The 21,514-nt window shown below is 31.6% G+C and overlaps 1 protein-coding gene and 1 pseudogene across 1 annotated transcript; both read left to right on the top strand.

Annotated features, from left to right (window-relative positions):
- The first annotated feature begins 1,200 nt into the window (after positions 1-1,200).
- On the top strand, positions 1,201-4,778 carry LOC128190904 (uncharacterized). Its single transcript, XM_052863142.1, has 7 exons — positions 1,201-1,329; positions 1,559-1,611; positions 3,005-3,166; positions 3,393-3,443; positions 3,742-3,805; positions 3,900-3,931; positions 4,056-4,778. The coding sequence occupies exons 1-7, from the start codon at positions 1,229-1,231 to the stop codon at positions 4,436-4,438; spliced, it is 846 nt and encodes a 281-aa protein (XP_052719102.1). The 5' UTR covers positions 1,201-1,228; the 3' UTR covers positions 4,439-4,778.
- Positions 4,779-10,364: 5,586 nt separating this feature from the next.
- On the top strand, positions 10,365-18,063 carry LOC128190902 (uncharacterized; annotated as a pseudogene).
- Positions 18,064-21,514: the final 3,451 nt, after the last annotated feature.

Here is a 21,514-nt window from a genome sequence, read left to right as displayed (position 1 = left end):
GTTCAGAGAGTACTAAGAGAGCGTGCTGCAAATACCAACTATGGTGTTTTATCATGTTAAAGAGGTTCATATGCATTATCACTATAACACGCCTCATGATCACTCAAACTGAAGTAATGTATAATAATAAACATACGAAGTTACCAACCTAAAAACTTATTTTTTTATTTTTCAGTTAAAAATGTTCATAATTAATTGCTGCAAGATTAAAAGATCACTGTGTTAAGTTTGTTTTACTATCATTCCTAATATTTAACATTTAGGTCATCTAGGTATTGATTTACAATGAAATGGACGCATAATGTTTAAAAATCTTTTATAACATACGATTATGAACACTACATACTTAAAATATCATTATTTTAATTATAATAATATAACATTTATTTAATGCCCGGGCAGTCAATACCCTAAAACATTTTTCTCTTGGTGCAGGGAACAGCTTAGCATGTTCTATTGCCCTCGGCCGTTGGCTTCTATTAGTAAAACACATTGAGCTATTCCATGCGCCTCGGGAAAAACATTCTGGTCTATTGACTGCCCAGGCATTAAATCATTGTATACAAATATACATTATACAATACCAATGACCAATACAAATATGCAATGTTCCAAAGTTCACGGAAATGTTTATTGGCTAATGTATAAGGCCATGTAGCCATGATATATACAATGATAGCAAATAAAATTGATCAATATGCATTCATCCATTGGTGTTGGGGTGCGACGATAACGTCGCTATTGCGAGAACTGCATAACATCATAACCTCACCATGCATGTGACTATTGCTCTGATGGGCATTCAGGATCCACACCCGTAGCTGCAACATATATTTAAAACCAAGACACACAAATAATGTTTTTATGACAATAAAATATCAATAGTATACACCATTTAACTTGGTAATGTGATAAATGCGCATATTAAAGACAAGCTAAAATATGCGATATTATTCTATAGTCAACTCTTAATGACGCGACGCTTAAAATTGTCACTATCATGGATGAATTTATAATTAGGACATGATTAGGTACTGCACTTCTACATGAAATATTTTTGATTTTTTGCCCAAACTAAGTGCACGAAATTAATAAGGAGGAAATAAACACGTATGTGTTAGTAATATGATGAAGTGAGCAGTCAACAAACCTATGTCTCTGAGTTTATAGGCAACAAAGAGGAAATGCGTCTGTGAAAATTTGACCCTTCTCTCAAAAAAGATTAGTTATGGCATGCCGTTTATTGATATGTTTGTTGCATTTTGTAAGTTTTACCTTGTCCGCAAGCACAGAAATAAGTGGACCTGGAGTTTGTATGCTACCAAATAGGTAAGTTATTGCTTTGATTAATCTGAATACTTTTTGAAATGAATGTCCTTTAAAATTACAAGTGAACAAGTGAAAACATTGCATTTTTGGACGACAAAGTAATTCAATTTGTTAGAAAACATGTAATTGCAGTCCGTTTTCTTATTTTGATGAGATTAGATTAGAAGCTGTTTTCATTTACTTTATATATTTTATTTATGTCGGTAATCTGAAGATACTCTTTTTTCAGCACAATCATTAAGTGTTGTGCAGGATATATGCTCGTAGGAAACATGTGTTTAGGTGAGTAAAATTTGATTTAAGCAAATACCATTTATTAAACATTTATGGTAATCATATAAAGTAAAGTTGACATTATACGTATCAGTATTTATAATTATTATTTTCAAAAATTTAAATAAGATCTTCTGTCTTTTACAGCAGTTAATATTTTTGTCGTAAGATGTTTTTGAGTTTCAACAGCAGTATTGGATAGACTTTGAAACTGATCCATAAAACTTAAATTGAACTATAGATGTTTCATAGGGCATTTAATCATGTATGTATGTAAACGGAAAAGACTGTGGAAAGGAATAGAGAATAATATATTTCTAATACGAAATTGTCTTAAATGTTTGTTAAACGGTCCGTTAAGGAAGGAGTCGATCTCTAGAAAAATACCACACAACTACAAAATTTCTATTCTGTAATATATTTTGTTAAACAGGCAAGATATTGCATTTGTCATTAAAAAAAACGTTAACCCTTCGAACATAACACCACCGTGTCAAAACATTTATCATTCAAATCTCCTTATAACATGTTTTAAATTGCAGGGAAAAAAACACGTTCCATTTTTACACAGCTTCCTATAGCGTGCTATAATAAATCATGTATAAAGTCATTTCAGAAGAAGTTTCAAGGATCAAAAGACCAAAGCTTTGATATATTATAACTCAAAAATATTTTTAAAAAGCAATAAAAGGTGAGATTGTAAAAAGAATGGTTTAGACAATTTATTTCTATAAAAGTTTCTGCTAAACGAATCCGGAGTTGTAGCAAGACGTTTTTCCTGCCCGAAAAAAAGTTAATGTTCCTCCCTGTATGAAAAGAGTAGTCATACTATTTTATATAAAATTTATGATTCTATGCATTTTGGTCTGAAGTTTTATACATGCACATCAATTAATACCTTTAAAATACTTTGTGCGCATTATTTGTCGGCAGCATTTGTTATTTACTGACATTATAAATAATTCATGAACCAAGTCAATTTTATGTTTTTATTTATAAGATATTATCTTGAAACTTTGGTTTCATGTATTGTCCAAGAGAATATATTAACTAAACTATTCCTAAACTATGATATTACTTATAAAACGTTAAATCATTATAGTTTTGGTAAACTATATGCAAAATGTCGCATAAGCGTTAAATATGTACAGCATTTGTAAAACATACAAAGGTGATCAGAAATGTCCATATCCAATTGATTTCCTATAGGCATTTTTCTTGTTATCATCAAGAATTTATATCCCATTCTCTTTAAAAGATTTAAAAACGTCCTTTATTCTTACCACAATCTTTTAACGTGTTACACACATCCACTTATTCTTCATGGCCTTTTTAAAAAAATGTCACTAATTAAATATAAAAAATCATAATTCAATTAAAACGCCTATATAAACTCTTGTAGAATGTAACCCTGGCTACACCGGTGGGAACTGTTCATCGACCTGTCCATCCGGGTACTTTGGACGTCAATGTAATGAACGATGCCGCTGCTCCCAGGATGAGTATTGTGATCCAGCAAGAGGATGTCTGTGTAACTCAACCAGTGATTACTGTAGAGAACAAGGTAGATCATAAACATACTTTTCCATTGAATGAGAAATTGTTCTTTTTTATTGAGGAGTTGCTTTGACACATTAACACTATAAATATTGTATAAAACGTACATACTGTCTCTTATTCTTGTTTCTTTATGGTAGAAAAATATATTTATTTATTTATACTAAGGTAATGGGCAAAAATTCTGAACTTGTTAATAAAATATGTACCTTGTCTTCTATTGGTATTCTCAGAATTGACGACAGGATTTGCCAACAATTCAACAGCAAATCAGTCGCATATAAGTGAGTGTATACAAAATATCACATTTTATTGCTCTGATCACGAGAAACGTTTTGATATATATATACTCTAAAGAATTTTAATGTTTACTACCTTTTAATAACTTGATTATTGATATAAGAATGTGATTCTTGAAAGTATAGGTGGGTTAGTTTTATTATTTAATAGTGGCCAAATGTATCAATATGATGGCAATTTGAAAGAAATAAAGCACATACAACCATCAATTTAGAGATTTACCGTTATCAATGATTTTAAAATTTAAACCTAAGTATTATATAGAAAGAAAATTCTTTGTAGATAACATTCTCTCGTCGTTGGTACTTGCCATAACCGTTCTGGTCATCGGTATTATTTGCATCAGGTATGGAAATTAATAGTTTAGGTAGCTATACAACTGATAATCATTTTTATTTTCAAATATGAGCAATGTACATTCTGTATTTTCTGCTTTTCAGAATGCTGTACTCAAAGATAATGAAAAGAAAAGGTAAAATGTTGTGATTACTGTAAAAAGTCTAGTTTTTAAAATTCTCTCTAATTTTTTTTCATTCATTGATACTTGTATGATGTCAAAAACTGTAGTAACGATGACGATTTCTATAACTCTTTAGATTTACACTCCGTGCAGAATGTGACAACCACAGACAAGTCGGCACTATGTGTAGACCTACACCAGAATGCCTCCCCTCAACAAATCGTGGAGAGTATCGATAAAAACTGCAATCCACTGAGCACCGTCAGTCAAAGAGTCGATGAAGAGATGAGCAATTCAAAACAAAGGCAACAAAACAATGGTTGTAAAACTTTGATGTTTAGATTTCCTAAGTCGGTGACTGATGCAGCTTCTCGGCGACAAAAAATGCAATCAAAACATTTGGTATCCCAAGTACCAGCTAACGATAAAGAATTATATGCGAATTACGTTGATTTGACTTTTACAAACAAATCTTTCAGACCTGACAGTCCGATGGACAAAATGGACTCATGTGTGTAAAATTATCCACAATAAGTGTAATATAGATTGGACGTCATAAGAGGCAGTTTTCATGAAATACCAAATAAATTTCAATTTTAATAAGACATTAACTGTACATATATATTTTGATTAATTCAATAATAGATGCATCATTTTATTTACGTTAAAATTATTTAATAGTTAAAATTCTACGTCTTGTCTTGCTTATTTAAAATAGTAACAGAGTCAGATTGCTCAACATTTGCTCCAGTAACCAAGCATTGATGTTACACAGAAAAACGACTGAATCATTTGATTGCAGCGAGATAATGAAACTTTTACTACTTTTATTTTAAAAAAACTGACAGTGTTGTCAAAATAGTTTTTTTTATATGTCGAATCATTAATAGGAGTATGTCCGGTTGTACACGTACTGAGGGAAATACGCTTTTCAAAAATTTTAACAGCTGGCATTTGTAACTGGAACTTGTTTATTTCAGGCAAAAAAGGTATGAGTGGCCTCATAAGTCAACCATGGCAATAAACACAATAAAATCAACCACTTGTGAATATCAAATCCAGTAATACGTTTTTAACAGTGTGACATGCTAATTATAAAGTTAAATCTTGCTTCGATCACATGTGACATTTATTCTCGTTAACATGTTATACTATCCCATTTATCGACGCTTTTTGTATTAAAACATTTATATTATCTTCAATTTTTGGGTTACCTGCAAGTGACTTATATTCTCTCTCTCTCTCTTTCTCTCTCTCTCTCTCTCTCATATTCTTTCTCTCTCTCTCTCAATATATATGTACCTTTTTAACAGTTAATTGCATGTATTTCATAACAGTTTTCAATTTATAAAAATATTCAACTATTTATTTCAGTTATATTAGATACTTATAATTCTAAAAAAAATTATTTAAATCAGATGGTACATATATACAATGTAGTTCGACCACATTATATGAAGGAAAGGTTGTGAAAAGACCGAAGTTCTCAACTGTGAAGCCATGCTAAACTACACTCTAAAAGCAATTACACAATTCATGTACACAAACTTCCTTTTGTATATTACATATGTTTGTTCATACCATGACCATAACCGCTGGGGCCAGGAAGCAATGCACATAAAATAAACTTAATTTTCTGGGTAAAAAAAATTATGCTAGAAACGGTTACTTTTTTGTGGAAGCTAATGTTTAATATTGTTTTCAGTTATTAGCCTTAGTTGAACCGATGGCCTGGCCTGTTGCAACCACTATTGTAAAAAAACCACTATTGAAATAAATTATTTTAATGATGGTTGGAAATGTATTTCAATAGAAGAATCACTTTGCAAACACTATTGAAATGTTACATGATAAACATGTGCGTGATCAAGTCCAAGACTAGAATATTTATATATTGTCACAAAAACATCAACGCTCATTTTGATATACCAGCCAACCTTAATGTATTCCAATATTTAATTCTGATAAAAGGGGTTGTGACAAACCAAAATTCCATGCACATTTTTTTAAGCATTTCAGATACTTGTGTGCCTCCTATTTCAAGATGTTAGAATACATTTCCAAAAGTACCATTCATAAGGAAAATGTATGCTGAAGACATTATAAAACACTTTACTTGTATACCCGATATTTTGAAATGATGGCCAAAGTAGGTACACGAAAATGGTAATGACGAAATAATCAAATATATGGTAGTAACACTATTAGATGAGCAATCAAAATCTGAAAACTATGAGTCTTTCGCTATGAGCAACACAAATGAAAACGTCAGTCAGAGTTTTGTTGGTATCTTTGTTTTAAGCTTAGTAGAAAGTTCTGTTCCATTTGTTTGTTTGATAAAACAACCAAAATTTACAATGATGCATCAATTATTGTGTGTTTTTTACTTAAGCTTTTGAATGCTTGACTTGTTAGTGGAAAAACAATACTATAAAGATACATGAATTAAAGTACTCACATTCAATGTACATGTATAATGTTTTTTAAGCGCCGCCATGGCATTATTTAATTCGAATGTATAGGATTTACTGATGTGTTTTATGTTAAAGTTGAACACTATTCGTCATAATCCACTTTTCTTAAGAGCAATCGCCTTATAAATCATTCTATTTTCTAAATACCGATTGAGAAGATGTGAAAGTAATACAATGTGTTGCAGTATCTTAAACAATAAAAAATGACAATAACAAACTGTCAAGTATCTCAAAAATTCATAAAACGAAATACAAATCCAAAGCAGAGCAACACGGACCTCTATAGAGGTAGAATCGGGTGCCATTGAGGAATGACTCTGCTGACCGGTCACACCAACTGTGTGCTTTTTGTCGTCATCGGGAAAAAAAACCGGAAAAGTCCGTAGCCAATAAGGTGATTAATTATGGTCTAACAATTAGTATGAAAAGCGTCACTCAGACGACCAGTAGAAAATTGTTTTTGCTGACAAGGTCGTTGTATCGACCATAGAAGTTACGAAAAGATTATGTATAGAATAATTTAATGAATACGTAATATACTAATTAAGTGGAGATCATGTGCATTTTAGCTAAAGCTTATTTCTTTAAAATTATTGTTGAAGAAAGACAACTTTTAATTTAGCCACTTTTAAGAGTTCACTTCTTAGGCTGAAATAAGTTATCAATTTGAATTTTAATTTAGATAGTTTCATATGTCCATTTGAAATTAAAATGTGTGACCTAAGGAGGAATTATATCTTTGGATTAAGGTGGGGATCTCTATGGTTTTTATGATATTTGTTAATTTCAGGAAGAGCACTTGGGATCATGATCTACATATATACCATCTGAAATGTCTTGAACAAAGAAACAATAATATATAATATGTACATGATATATGATTCAATTTAAGAACCCAGATTAAGATCAATCATCTATGTTTTGTAATACTTCCTATGTACATATACATGTATTAGTTTGTGTTTTGTTCTATGCTATTCATGTTCATGACTGTAGTATGGCTTAGTCTTATTTTAAAATACATTAAAAAATTGTCAAATATATGACTTGGAACCCCCACCCCCAAACAAACTCAAATATAAACTATTCTCCCCCCTCCTTTATTGTCGAATGATCTATTAAAATCAAAATATAATTTGGGTGTCTAAAAACTTTTATAAACTGGTAAAAAATGTTATTCTTAAAAAAATTACATTACATCTTGTATATTTGACAAATGATCTATTGAAATATGATCAGAGGTCATATTTCTACCTTGGGATCAATAACTAGTATTGGCATTGACAAATTAGAATTAATAACAATAAATGATTCAAATTATAAATGTTTATACTCCACACTCATCCCCCCGCCCCCAATCTATCCTGGTTCTAAAGATTCAGTCTTCATACAGGACCTATACATTCTTACATGTTTACAGTAGCAAATTTTAAATCATTTCTTGATTGCTTTTTCTCTCCTGATGCACATTAACATTTTGGAAATTGCTTCATTCAGTTTTTTAGATTTATAAACAAAATGTTATATGCATGTGTATTCGCCTATTTGGGGTAATTGTAAAGTTTCCTAAATAAATCCGTGTCATCATTAGGCTAGGAATTACCCACATGGATCAAACACTAGTATATATGAATAAGATTAAATTCTTTATTATTTCTAGTTCTTAAATGTCAGAGTGTCTCCAAGGGGGCATAATCGATATACAATTTTACGCGCAATGACACAAAGAGCAAGAATAAATTATATGGTTTAGGGAATAATATACAGTGAATCATCATTTCCTATTTCATAAAGGCGGGGGGGGGGTGTTAAAGACAACACCTGGGGGTCATTAATATACTTTACACCATATGATGCATCATAATGACATTAGAAGATATTTTGTATTTTCCTGTTTCGTGGGGTCAGAACAGTCCAATAAGGTCATGACCTACATTGTATTTGATGCATTATAATACATTAAGAAAGAAATACTCCTTCCATCCTATCACAACTTATATAAAAATGATAAGTGTCTACACTTACTTACTGTGATGTAATACACAAATTTAATACGAAATTGTTTATACAGGGTCAATATGGGGTCAACTAAATAGTGCAAGTCTGACAAATTAAAAAAATAACTTTTGCAATTAAAATGACAGAAACTTTACAAATGCGATAAGATAGGTAACGATGATAAGCTTATTCAAATATTAAAAGATGATGATACAGTATGCTGTCAAAGGGAGATCACATTTAGAAAGTGAACGTAGAACTTACGTATGCTGGCATCCCATTATAGTGTGCTACTGCTACTACATGTATTATGCTTACCTATTTTGATCAACATCATAATGATAATCCAGTTAAAACACAATAATGAATTCCTTAATCTGATCTTAACTAATCCTCTTCTGCATTTGGAAAACACATACATGTATGTATACACGTGAACCCATCTAATCGAAGAGCTGGGTAAAACTAGTACCCGCTAATGAGACCTGCAGACCTGTGTTGTGTACGCAACTTCAGACAAAGATCAGTTATTTATAACATGCATGTATTTTCATGACCTATTCTTCAAATCCACTTGCACTATTTTGTTAGGTAAATAACAGCTTTAAGGTGGTGCAGGACACCTGCATATTTGTGATGTATACTTCCTATTGAGATAAACAATAAAGTATATTAAATATCAATTAAATATTTACCCACCAAATAATGTTACCTAACATTGAAGCGCAATGGGTTAGAGCGTTTACATGTCTGTAAGAGCATTGGGGTCCAATGTGTATTTTTGGTAATTTTACTATTGATATAAATGAATTTTCATGAGGGGAGGGGGGGGGGTCTGGACCCCTCACTCCCACCCCTTCTCTAAATCTGTGCATCCGATGATGTACATGTAGGCACACAGAAGCAAATCTAAAACCGGCAACCGCCACGGGGACGGGGCATAATTTAATTTTTAATTTTGTTTGTAATAATTATATAGACCATTATTCTTTCTATGACATGAAATGTTAAGATCATTGATTAATTGAAAATTCACTGCAAACAGTTCAACCCCAAATTGCACATAAAGTGCTCATGTGTATTATCACGTACTATCATGGGAAGGGATCTCATCCTTCAGTTATAAAAATTATAATTTTTAAATGTATTACCGGAGCTTGCATGTGGCCTTCATTTTTAATTAAACTGGTACAAAACAGTGTCATTTGGGGGCAAACACTTGGTGCGGGTATTACTGTCAAATGACAGCATCTAGTTTTTAATGTAAACCTCTGGGGTATCAATAAACAGAAAATAGAATCTTTTTCTCTCAAAACAGATTTTTTCAAAATGACCTTTTTTGAATTGGTGTACAGCGATAAATTATTGGGGTGTTTTCGTTCATAGTTACCACAAACATTTCGGTCATAAAGACGTGATATTTTTGAAATTAGGGAGCTTTCCAGTTTTACAAAGATATACATCGGGAAGAGCATTTTAAAAAAATTAACTTTTTTATGGTCAGAGAGAGGGAAGAATAACCAACCAATAACCAACCACTATTTAAATAGAGGCAATTATGAATTCCTAGGAAATATGTTAATTTGTTGATTATAATTACAATGTAACCAAACTATCTTTGAGTTTTGACCCCTTTGGATCACATGAAATACAAACTTTCAAAACGGTCAAAAGTTTTGTAATATTTTTATATTTTTATTATTAACTTAAAGTTTGAAATATATGTGCTAATTGTTTGAATAGAAGTACTGATATATACTCAACACTAAAAGTATATTAGGAATATTTAAATCAACTTGCTATTGCGGAAATGGTTAAATTATTTTTTATTTCATTATATATATCCCCATATATTTATGATTATGGGAACAAACCAGGAAAGCATTTAAACTAATATATCGAATGCAAAATTCAGCTGTTAATTATTACGTGTATATTTCATAATATTGAGTTCCTTTAAATGAAGTTTAACAATGATTCATAAGCCATGGATTATCGTTCTATGCTGTTTAAACATTTTTCCCGGTGCTTGCAAAACCGCTTCTAATACAGGTCTTTGTAATCTTCCAAATAGGTAAGGAATAGAATAATCTTAAAGACAGAGGAGAACTGGAACCTGGAATAGGTTTTAGCATATAATGTTTAAATGTTGACACTATACATTTATTGCATGATGGTGAGCGAAATTAGAAGATTTATTCCCCAAAGAAAAATCATATTATGAATATGATGAATGATTAAAAATATGATTTTTCTTGGGGAATGAATCTTCATATTTCCCGAACTTTCACGCAATAAAAGATTTATTATACGGAACAGCATATGATTTTACAAAATTTGTCGAAAGCAATAATGTCGTGATTGTCTTGGGTTTTTTTTTTGCCTGTTTTCTTTCATGAATTCATTCGAATCAAATGTAGTAAAATTTCTTTTTAGGCATAAAGAGAATTTAAATGAATGAATAATTTAAGTTTAATCAAATTTGTCAACATCGTATACTCATACTGGCATTTTTATACTTTTGGAATGAAAAAACCTGAGATTACCGATAAGGTGAGAACGATATTTTTTCCCGGGAGACACGACGTTTTGTTCGCCCTGTCACATGACTCTCTAGACCAATCAGATGACGCTTTATATAGAAAAATCAAATTAAGATATAATTAATCTTTTTGAAAACCACTTCATTTTCTCTGTCTTTCCTTTAGAACACAAAACCAATTCATATAATGTTATATTTTTGAAATACGATTTAAGAGTATTTAGATCTTTTATCATTGATCAATTTACATCTCACCTTATAAAATAAAAATTCTTATTAGACTAATTTTTTTATAAACTTAATTTTTCAGTTCTTCAATTAGATGTTGAGCAGGGTTTTACCTAAGTGAAAACAAATGTAAAGGTGTGTATTACCTTATATATTTATGTTTATACTTGTATTTGACGGGTCCTGATTTTATTTGTGGGGGGGTTGTTTTTTTTTTTATTTATTTTTTTAGTTTTTGTGGGGGTTTTTTGTAAATGAGATATTGATAGTATATATCAACGTTCACTTTATAATAATATTAAGTCTTGTGTTTTATTAGATGGTAAGTTATCAGATTTTTTTTGTGAATAATCTTGGTGTTTTACAAGGGGAAATAATTTCCCCTCTCCTTTTTTCCCTTTATGTCCATGATTGCGAAATGGAATTTTTAAGCAATGGAAATACTCCAATTGAATTACAAGAGCTATCCTTATTTTTACTGATGTACGCAGACGACATGGTTATTTTTGCTCAGTCTGCTGCTGACTTACAGTCAATGTTGAATACTTTAGAAAATTATACAGAGAAATGGTCGTTAACGGTTAATGTAAACAAAACAAAAATAATGGTTTTTAGAAATGGGGGAATTTTGCGAACAGAAGATGTGTGGTTTTATAAGTGTGAACAAATTGAAGTAGTGAACAGTTTTTGTTATCTAGGACTTTTGTTGAATTACAATGGCAAATTTCATGTTACGCAGAAACAATTGTCATTACAATGTATTAAGGCGCTTTTTGCACTGAAAAGGAAATGTTGTAATATGAGTCTTAATTTTACTACGCCTTTGTCCCTTTTTGACACTTATGTAGGAAGCATTGCTTACTACGGTTGTGAAGTCTTGGGCTTTCATTCTGCCCCAGATATAGAAAAAATTCATCTTAATTATTGTAAAAACATACTTAATGTTAAAAGGGGCACATCTAATGCAGTTATTTATTGTGAATTGGGCAGAATGCCTCTGCAATGTATCAGAAAAATACGTATTTTAAGATACTGGATGAAACTTTTATCATCAAGAAATTGCATTTTAAATTCATGTTATGTTAATATGTATAATGAAACTTTAGGTAAAAACAAATGTAAAAACTGGGCTGCAGAGATCAAGAATATGTTAACAAGTATTGGGCTAATGAACTTATGGGAAAACCAATTTTTTGAAAAGCCAGAAATTATTTTAACGATCGCCAAGCAACGTATTTTTGATAATTTTAAACAGTCTTAACTAACTGACATAAATGCCTCTTCCAAATGTACAATCTATAGATATCTAGTTGATCATTGTACCTTGCAGTCAAATCTAACAAAAAGAATTCCTTTACAATATAAGAAACTTATATGTAAATTAAGATTATCATCCCATTGTCTTACCATCGAAACTGGCAGATATAACAATGTTCCATTACAAAGACGTTTATGTCCTCTATGTACTTTAGATATAGAAGATGAATATCATTTTATATTGAAATGTCCCTATTACTGTAACTTAAGAGAAAAATTCCTTAAGAAGTTTTATTATATTAAACCCTCTGTCTTTAAATTAATTCTATTATTGTCAACACAACATGTAAAGGATTTGTGCAATTTAGGTAAATATATTAAGAATGCTTTTGTAATCAGAAAACTTCATGTATAAACTTGCCTTTTTCAAGTGACCAGTATATGTATTATAACATGTGTATATTAATTGTATATGTCTATGAGCTGTACAGCTGTTGACTAATAAACAATACAATATATTGTAAATGAGACTTCACCAAAAGTTTATTTGGTACTAAAAAGCAGTCGTCTTAAAAGGGAAAGTTTAATAATGAACTGGTTCAACTGTTAGATTTACCACAAATACTTGATAGCAAAACCATTCTATTGTGACCTTCTCAAATTTCATTTAGAATCTGCGCAACATGCAATAAAATAATATATATGAGAGAGAGAGAGAGAGAGAGAGAGAGAGAGAGCATACTATAGTTGAGTTCTATAGATTTGACACATTTGTGTATACATTTTATAAAAAAAAAATTCGAAAAGTCAAAACTCCCCCCAAAAAATTCATTCTGAGTTTAGGCCCTTTTGCTCTTAATACATTTTAATAAAATCTGCATGTGTATGTATAAATAGATAATAAGATGACATTTTTGAGAGGAATTTTTAAACGTCAAATATGTTTGGTAAGCTAGTTTTTTCTTACTGTATTTTCAGCTGAAATAGTTTTTTTTACGTTATCGTTCCTCATCATGTTTGGAAAAAATTTTAACTTCGCATACAAGACCAAGTACTGTGTTCTTTTAAAAAAAAATTTAAAGAAGAAGGTGTTCAGGGGGAACATACCCAAAAATGTTGAACAACAATTTTAAAAAAATACTTACCTGATTTTGCTTATCTTTTTGGGAATTTTTCTAACCCATGTACACATTTATATGCCTTTTTTAATGTATAACAATTTACATACGTCACATCAAAAGAGGGGCCAGGTTCCTTTCACAAATACTTTTATATGTTGATATGAAATTTAAGAATGCATTTGACTTGAAAATAATGTTCAATTTTGGGGAAAAATCAACATTTCAAAATGTATTGCTTTTCATAAAAACAAAAGTTCCTGATATGTTCGTACTTGGGACCTGGTGGCTAGTAGACCAAAGTTATACCCTCTGCACTACAAAAAAAGACACCAAATTTCGTTGACTTAACGGTTTCACAATCAGATCAAATCGCCATGTTGTGACATACTGTCTTAAAAACTTAAAGTCACAGGGTGTCGAGGACCCTTAACTTTTAATGTGAAAATATTTTGTGAGATGGCATAATAGTGTGCAGGGCTACTCGTTTACATTTTTACTTTCCTTCTCCTTGTCCAGACTTAGAGTTTATAGCTATAGACACGTAACAGTTTCTGCCCCGTTGGTCATTAAATTCTAAATTGTGAAAAAATGCACTACTTGCATCATTCATGAGAGTTCCATTAAATCAATGAATATGAATGAATTATTTTTATGTTGATACTGCTATATATGTCATAACTTTGGTGTCTCACATGATTCAATACTAATAAGTGTCCTCAATTGATCACATAATACATCAGTCAAAGAGTTTTACAGTAACAATGTGTGAAAACACTTTATCTATTTGAAATATAACTATACATTTTCCTTTCTGAGCCTTATAACAGTTTATAGTAAGATAAAAGAAATATGCTTGTAGAGTGTGACCTAGGCTTCTTTGGTGAGAACTGCTTCTCAACCTTTCCACCTGGAAACTTTGGACTTAAATGCAGAGAACCTTGTAACTGCTCCCCAGATAAGTACTGTGACCCAATAAGAGGATGCGTGTGTAACACAACCAGTGTTAACTGCACATATCCAGGTATACTTCATTCTTACAATACGAATGAAAAAGAAACACAAAGTATATTATTGACACAAAAATGCGTTCATTTTTCTTGATTTTAATTTTAATTATTGTTTACAGAGCATGAATCGACGCAGGAAATGACAATAAATCCGACCACTATGCAGCCTGTTGAACGTAAGCATTATTTACACGATAATATCCATCGAACGTTGTTGTTGAAGGTATGAACGTATTGAGCATTAAAGAAAAAATACATAACTTCCATTAGACAGTATGAAACACTAAAGAAAACATTTTTCTGTTAATATTAATATAACTTAATTTATTACTTTAACAAGTGAGCGAAAATTTGTAAATGGTCGTTCTTGTAAATCTAGATATAACGCACAACTTAGTGATATTACAGCTACTTGTAAGTCTGAGGTCATCCAATAAAGGTTCAAGGAGTTCTAGGAGTTCGTGCTCTAATTGAAGTTTCTATTGATCACACGGTTGTCAACGTCAAACGTTTAAAACAAGTTTATGTACCTAATAGGCAGTCTGATAATAATGACCTCTATATAAGTGTAACATTATTCAACAATATCAGACCATTTTTATAAGGATATCTCTTGAAATCACACTTTTTAAGGTAGATCAACAGAAAACAAGGAAACATAAAGGTGTTCCTCAAAGTACGATTCATAAGTTTGTCTTGTACATTTATGTAAGAAAATACTACGCAGTTAACTGGTAAATACCAAATTCTATTCGTATAGTTATGCATTTAGAAAGTATCTAAAACGTATGACTTTCATTAGCAAAGATTTGATGACAGAAAAGCAGCACTAATAATCTTTATTCATATCAAAAGATATTCAGTATCATATTTATTTTCAAATTCCTTGAGTCTCCTTTATGATTATGATAAAATGAATACTATTCATTAAAAACAAACCACTTCCTCCAAAGTATATTGTTTTGTCCTTAGTGTCATTTTTAAATATCAAAATAGATTCGTTAAATGTATATTTGACACTGCAAAATGTTTATGTAGTTTATGCCAGTCATAAGTTCGATAAACTTCATTGTGCGGGCGCTGAAGAGATATAATAATGTAAACCCCAAGCGTGGGTATTGTGTGTAATAAGTTATATCAGATATTTTGATACAATTTTCAAAATTTATGATAGTTGATTAGAATATATTATGCAATAAAGAATAATTGCATGACTTTAACCGTATATGTTCTGTTCAAAGTTATTACAGGTCTCCTTTGATAAAGATTAACTTAATAAGAACGGAAGTATGCGTGATTTGTTGCATCTATCAGATATATCATAGTTTGTCTTTGCTTAGCTGGATGAAAGAGACCAATCCGGCAAAGGCTTTGCCGCTTGTATCGCATCTCTGTGCATGGTCCCTGACCTTTCAAATTTATGGTGCTCTTTCATGTGTACCCGCCTGTCTTCTCCTGGGTGCACTGGCATTCCTTTACCTGCCCTCCGAAGCACGATTTTAAGCAAAATATGTTAAATATTCTTTTTGAAGCAAATGGAGGTTTTAAAAAGGATAAATTGGATAACAAGTATAATGTACTAAAGATCCTGCGAAAAATGTTCCAATTAAAACAACGTATGATCCCTCGAGTCATAGGTACTCATTTAAATAAGATTGTATTACGGTATGGAAATGCTTGGTCAGATTTGACATTGTTGTTTAGGTAACCAATACATGCCAGTGGTTCCCCTTTTTATTAATCGTGTTAATAAAATAATAAAAGCGTAGTCTTGATAATTTTAATATATGTTGTTGGTGTTTCAAAACAAAACTGCTGTTAAAATGTTCTCAAAACACAGATATAATTATAAAGGCTGGAGGGTCAACCAATTCAACATCATATTTACAATGACATTTTAAAAGTTATATTTTGGGTCATAAACTATTATTTAGTGAAGAAAAAAGTACAAAGAAATCAGTTTTAGAATTGGACAACTCTATCTTTATATAGAGCTATTCATCTAAAGGAGATTAATAAAGTCTAAATATGGCCAAGAAAGGTAAGTCCTCATAACAAAAACAACGAAATAGTATTTCTTAATTGCAGATCGAATTATGCTAAAATTGTATTTTAAATACGAGATTATCATGTTGTATTTTGACTTTATCCAAAAGCAGAGACTTTTTTTAACATGATTGTTTAACTTTTATTTTTCAAATAGATTTATTTTAATTGCCATCATGGATAATGCAAAAGATGGTGTTAAATTATATATTGTAAACTCATTAAAAACTTTACTAAGGCATAGTTTGGGTGGCCTTTTTCCTTGATTACTGTTTTCTTAATATTCAAACACTAGCTGCTGATGGTATTTCAGGAATTCTACTAGCGGTCCCTTTTTTGATAGCCGTCATCGCCTGTCTGATCTTCGGCACAATCTGTATCAGGTAAACTTACTCAATATAAAAGACCATTTTCAAAACATCACATGTATATTTGAATTGTAATCATCGGGAAATGAATTTATTTTATAACCGGTACATGTTGTGTCTTTTAAGAATACGATATTCACAAATGATGAAGAGAAAAAAAGGTAACTATAAACACAATGATATCAGTGGCATATAAAGTATGAAAGGTAAATTTGATAACATAATTTTTTAATATACAAAGTCTCAAATGATTGCAAAGTATGTCATTTCTTATCAAACTGTCTTCTTTTAATATGTAGATCTATTTTCCATGCAAAATAAGGCCGACTTTACGGTCAGAAACCATCCTTCAGAAACAGAAGAGCAAAATCCGAACGACGAAATTTACGACCATGTAAACCTTAGAGTGCATCATTCCAACCACTCTATCTATAACACAGGCGATACAGCAGTTGTCAGGGACTCGGCATTAAGTTTTGTGTTGACTACTGCTGTCCCTTTACAGCAGTCCCAAAGTGTGGAAAGTATTCAAAACAAATGGCGTCTACACGACGACCGGTTTGGTGAAAGTACTTTGGACGAAGCTTACCTAAAAACTGTTGACAACAAGACAACGGATCGACAAGCAGATATATATTCAACACCATGCAAAAGCATGACAAAGAAACAAATCTCTTGCTTTTCAGAACAAGGACAACAAAGAAATGGCAATGAAACTGTGACATTTGAGTATCCAAACTCGATTATTGATACAATTGTTCACGACACAGAATCACAAACAAAACCAATTTCCTCTCTAAAGTGGACACAAGAGGAAGAAATATATGCAAACGATGAAGTTGTACCTTATGCTAAAAATTCTATAGAACTAAATAGTCCATTGGAAAGCTACGACTCTGGTGAATACTTTGATGTCAGTTATGAAGGAGGCGTAATTACACAAAAGTGAAAAGTGTGACCTTGTTTGTCCAAACCTGGTCCCGAAAATTTAGATTGGATCAACTTACTGCAATATAGTTTTTATTGTATATAACTACTTTTGAAACTGCAAAGAACTGCTTTTGATTAGATATGTTTTAATTCATATTTTAGATTATTTCTACTAATTAAAGTGCATTGATGAATTTCAGATTTGTTTTATAGAAGATAAATCACATCAGCGAGATGTTATTTTATTTCTGTAAGATATGATTCCTATTTGCAAAGCAAAGAACTCTATAAATGATAAAATAATCAATGATAAAGTCGAGTAACATTTTTAATTTGTAAATTTTACACATTAGTGGCACTGGTATCGATAACCTCTCCCGAACGTTAATTGCTTCTCAGAATAAGAGCCATACAGTTAAACTGAAAAGCTATGAAACATTTGGGTAAAATAATAAAACGCACCTTATGATAATCAATATAATTTAGCATTATATCATAAATGAGAACGTTGTGTATAAAATAATATAAACAAGTGGTATAAAGGAAACGTTTGGTATAGGGTTCTATAAACAGGTGATATAATGAGGTGATATAATGAGAAACGTTGTTTCTGATTATCCCAGTCTAGCAAACACCTGTCCCTTAAGTCGCCTGTTGCTGTTTAAACACTGTTAGCAATGTTAACTTGTAAATAGTATATTCTAGTGTTTTAATTTTTCATTCACATTGATTAATCTATCTACAGGAATTCATAACGTAAATAAAGGTGTATTCCATTGAACGTGATTTCATTCAAATTGAATGCAATAAGGTTCCCCGTCCAGATCCCTCATAATGTCTAATGTTTGTACACAGATCTTAAAAACTAAAGATTAAACAAGTATTTACATCAGCATGGCATGCAGTTATTCAGTGAATGGAATTATTGGGCTACAACATGAGGTCACCGTTTTTACTGGTAGTTGTAGTTTGATAGTACATTTCAACAAATATTTGTCAGCAGTGTCTTTCGGCTGTCAGACGAAGTTAGCAACCTTGTTTTAATGCATATATAGAGGGTCTGATTATTTAAAAATGTTTATTTTGAATGAATACATGTATAAATTAGATTAGAAACATGTCATGAATGGATGATTACCGTAAATAAAAAAAAATAAAGTCTCAGGGGTCTATACTTGGGTGATGGAAAGGGGGGGGCTGTTCTCAAAGGTCCTGTACTCCAGCACCTGTGCTTTTCAGTAGATTGATACTTATTACTTGCATTTTAGCTCACCTGAGCTGAAAGCTCAAATGCGCTATTCTGATCACATTTTGTCTGTCGTCCGTCTGTCTGTCTGTCCGTCTGTAAATTTTTCACATTTTCAACATCTTCTCAAGAACAACTGGGCCAATTTCAACCAAACTTGGCACAAAGCATCCTTAGCCTAAGGGAATTCAAAGTTGTGAATATTAAGGATCACGCCCTTTTGCAAAGGGAGATAATTATGAATTTATGAAAATTTTCGAGAAATTTTCAAAAATCTTCTTCTCACGAACCATAAGACCAGGAAAGCATCCTCAGGTAGTTTAGATTCAAAATTGTGAAAATCGTGACCCCGGGGGTGGGTGGGGCCACAATGGGGGGGGGGGGTCAAAGTTTAACATATGAATATATAGAGTAAATCTTTAAAAATCTTTTCCTCAGAAACTATTCAGCCACGCGGGTATGATAAGGCAACTCTCAGCGATCAAATTTCTCTGATCGATATGACGTCACAATAAGCAGCATGATGTCATATCTTACTCAGAAACTTGTCGATTTTAACTTTATCTCTGGTTTAAATTATAAAAAGTAAAGGCATAAAATATCACTAGAAACTCTTCTAACTGAATATATCTTCGATTTCTCTCTATTGCGTATAATTATCATTGATGACGTCACAAGCATGTTTAATAGAGAAGATCATGTCGGGAGACAAATCATCGGAATGCAGTGTAAACAATGCCGAAATAAAACTTATTTTATACAGATACCTTAGGTTTAGAAGAGTTAGTTAGGATATAATCAGGATAATACAGGCATGGATATTTTGTTTAATTAGCGAGTTTTATAAGGTAAGCAGATCGACATTTATATGGCTTGACCAGCCTTTCCTCTGTCAGTGTGTACAAAAAAAGACAAAAGTGTAACACTACCCCGGATGTCATGAAAGATGACTTTGGTAAAAATCAACGGTATATGACCTAAACTACTTGAAAAGTGCTGCTAGAATCCTGTGCTTCGATGTTTTAAATGCAAAATACGTAGTATTTTCAATGAAATTATAGAAGTTGAGAGGGTTTCCAATAAATATTTACAATATTTATTTTATGCGATTAACAATAGGATTCTAGCAGTAATACTAATAAACATGAAGTAATTGCCGATCAAATTATTGTACCAAACATACAAATGAACTTCGTGGTAGTGTTACACTTTTTGATTTTTTGTTAAGGTAAAAAAGTGATCTATTTTTAACTGTCACGTGATACCATGGTACGGCAGCTTCAAAGATCGAGTCGAATCCGAAGTTGAAAAATAATATCTTGGTGAACACATTCACTTGGTATTCATATTCCGCACAGTTTTCATAAAAATAAGCAGTTTTTAAATTGATCATAATTTTGACTGTCATTAAACTCGGAGTTGCCTTAACCTACCCGCGCAGGAAAGCTGAAACTTGGGTGAAAGCATCCTCAGGTAGTGTAGATTAAAAAAAAATTATGACCCCCGTGGGTAGGGTGGGGCCACAATGGGTGATCGAAGTTTTACATATGAATATACAGTGTAAATCTTTAAAAATCTTTTCCTCAGAAACTAATCAGCCAGGAAAGCTGCTGACACTTGTGTGGAAGCATCCTCAGGTAGTGTAGATTTAAAGTTGTGAAAATCTTGATCCCCAGAGGTAGGGTGGGGCCACAATGGGGGATCAAAATTTAACATAGGAATATATTGAGTAAATCTTTAAAAATTATCTTCTCAGAAACTAATCAGCCAGAATATTCTTTATAATTGTTAAGACTTTGGCCCCAGGACAATTCTTTGGCCTTACAAGAAGGTTAAGAGTTTGATGAAGCTTTATATCCCGTATATAAACTATTGTTAAGGATCTTTTTGAGAACTGCAATACTCAACATGTGATATGACTATAAAATCATCCTGTTAGAAAAGGGACTAATGATTATAAACATAAGAATATCCAGGGGGGGGGGGGGGAAGGATTTTATTTATACAGGATCTACATGTATTATTGTACATTGTCCAGATAGTTTATATTGTGACTCCATTAAGCTGATTTTATCATACCTATTGTTCCTCAGGTGAGCGATGTGGCCCATGGGCCTCTTGTTCTTAAAGTATGAGTAAATTCTCTTAACCTTATTTTGTGAAAATAGTGTAATATCTATTTGTTTTGTTAATTAGATACTTGCAACATTAATTCATTTCACTACCACTCAAACGGTATACAAATGCCCTACTATTTCTATTTTTCTTTTAACTTGAAACCGAATGATATTTTTGGTGATTATTTTAATAACTGCATAAAAAACATATATTCTACATTGAATTCATTCGATATTTAAAACTTGTAAGTCTTATTTAAA

This window comes from Crassostrea angulata, chromosome 6, assembly GCF_025612915.1.
Source record: "Crassostrea angulata isolate pt1a10 chromosome 6, ASM2561291v2, whole genome shotgun sequence".
Lineage (NCBI taxonomy): Eukaryota > Metazoa > Mollusca > Bivalvia > Ostreida > Ostreidae > Magallana > Magallana angulata.
This window is presented reverse-complemented; position numbering and strand designations above follow the sequence as displayed.

Excerpts from the sequence above, each read along its gene's own strand:
- LOC128190904 (XM_052863142.1), top strand. The coding sequence starts at position 1,229 with ATGGCATGCCGTTTATTGATATGTTTGTTGCATTTTGTAAGTTTTACC. Across the intron at positions 1,612-3,004 it reads CGTAGGAAACATGTGTTTAG|AATGTAACCCTGGCTACACC; the intron begins GTGAGTAAAATT and ends AAACTCTTGTAG. Across the intron at positions 3,167-3,392 it reads TGATTACTGTAGAGAACAAG|AATTGACGACAGGATTTGCC; the intron begins GTAGATCATAAA and ends TGGTATTCTCAG.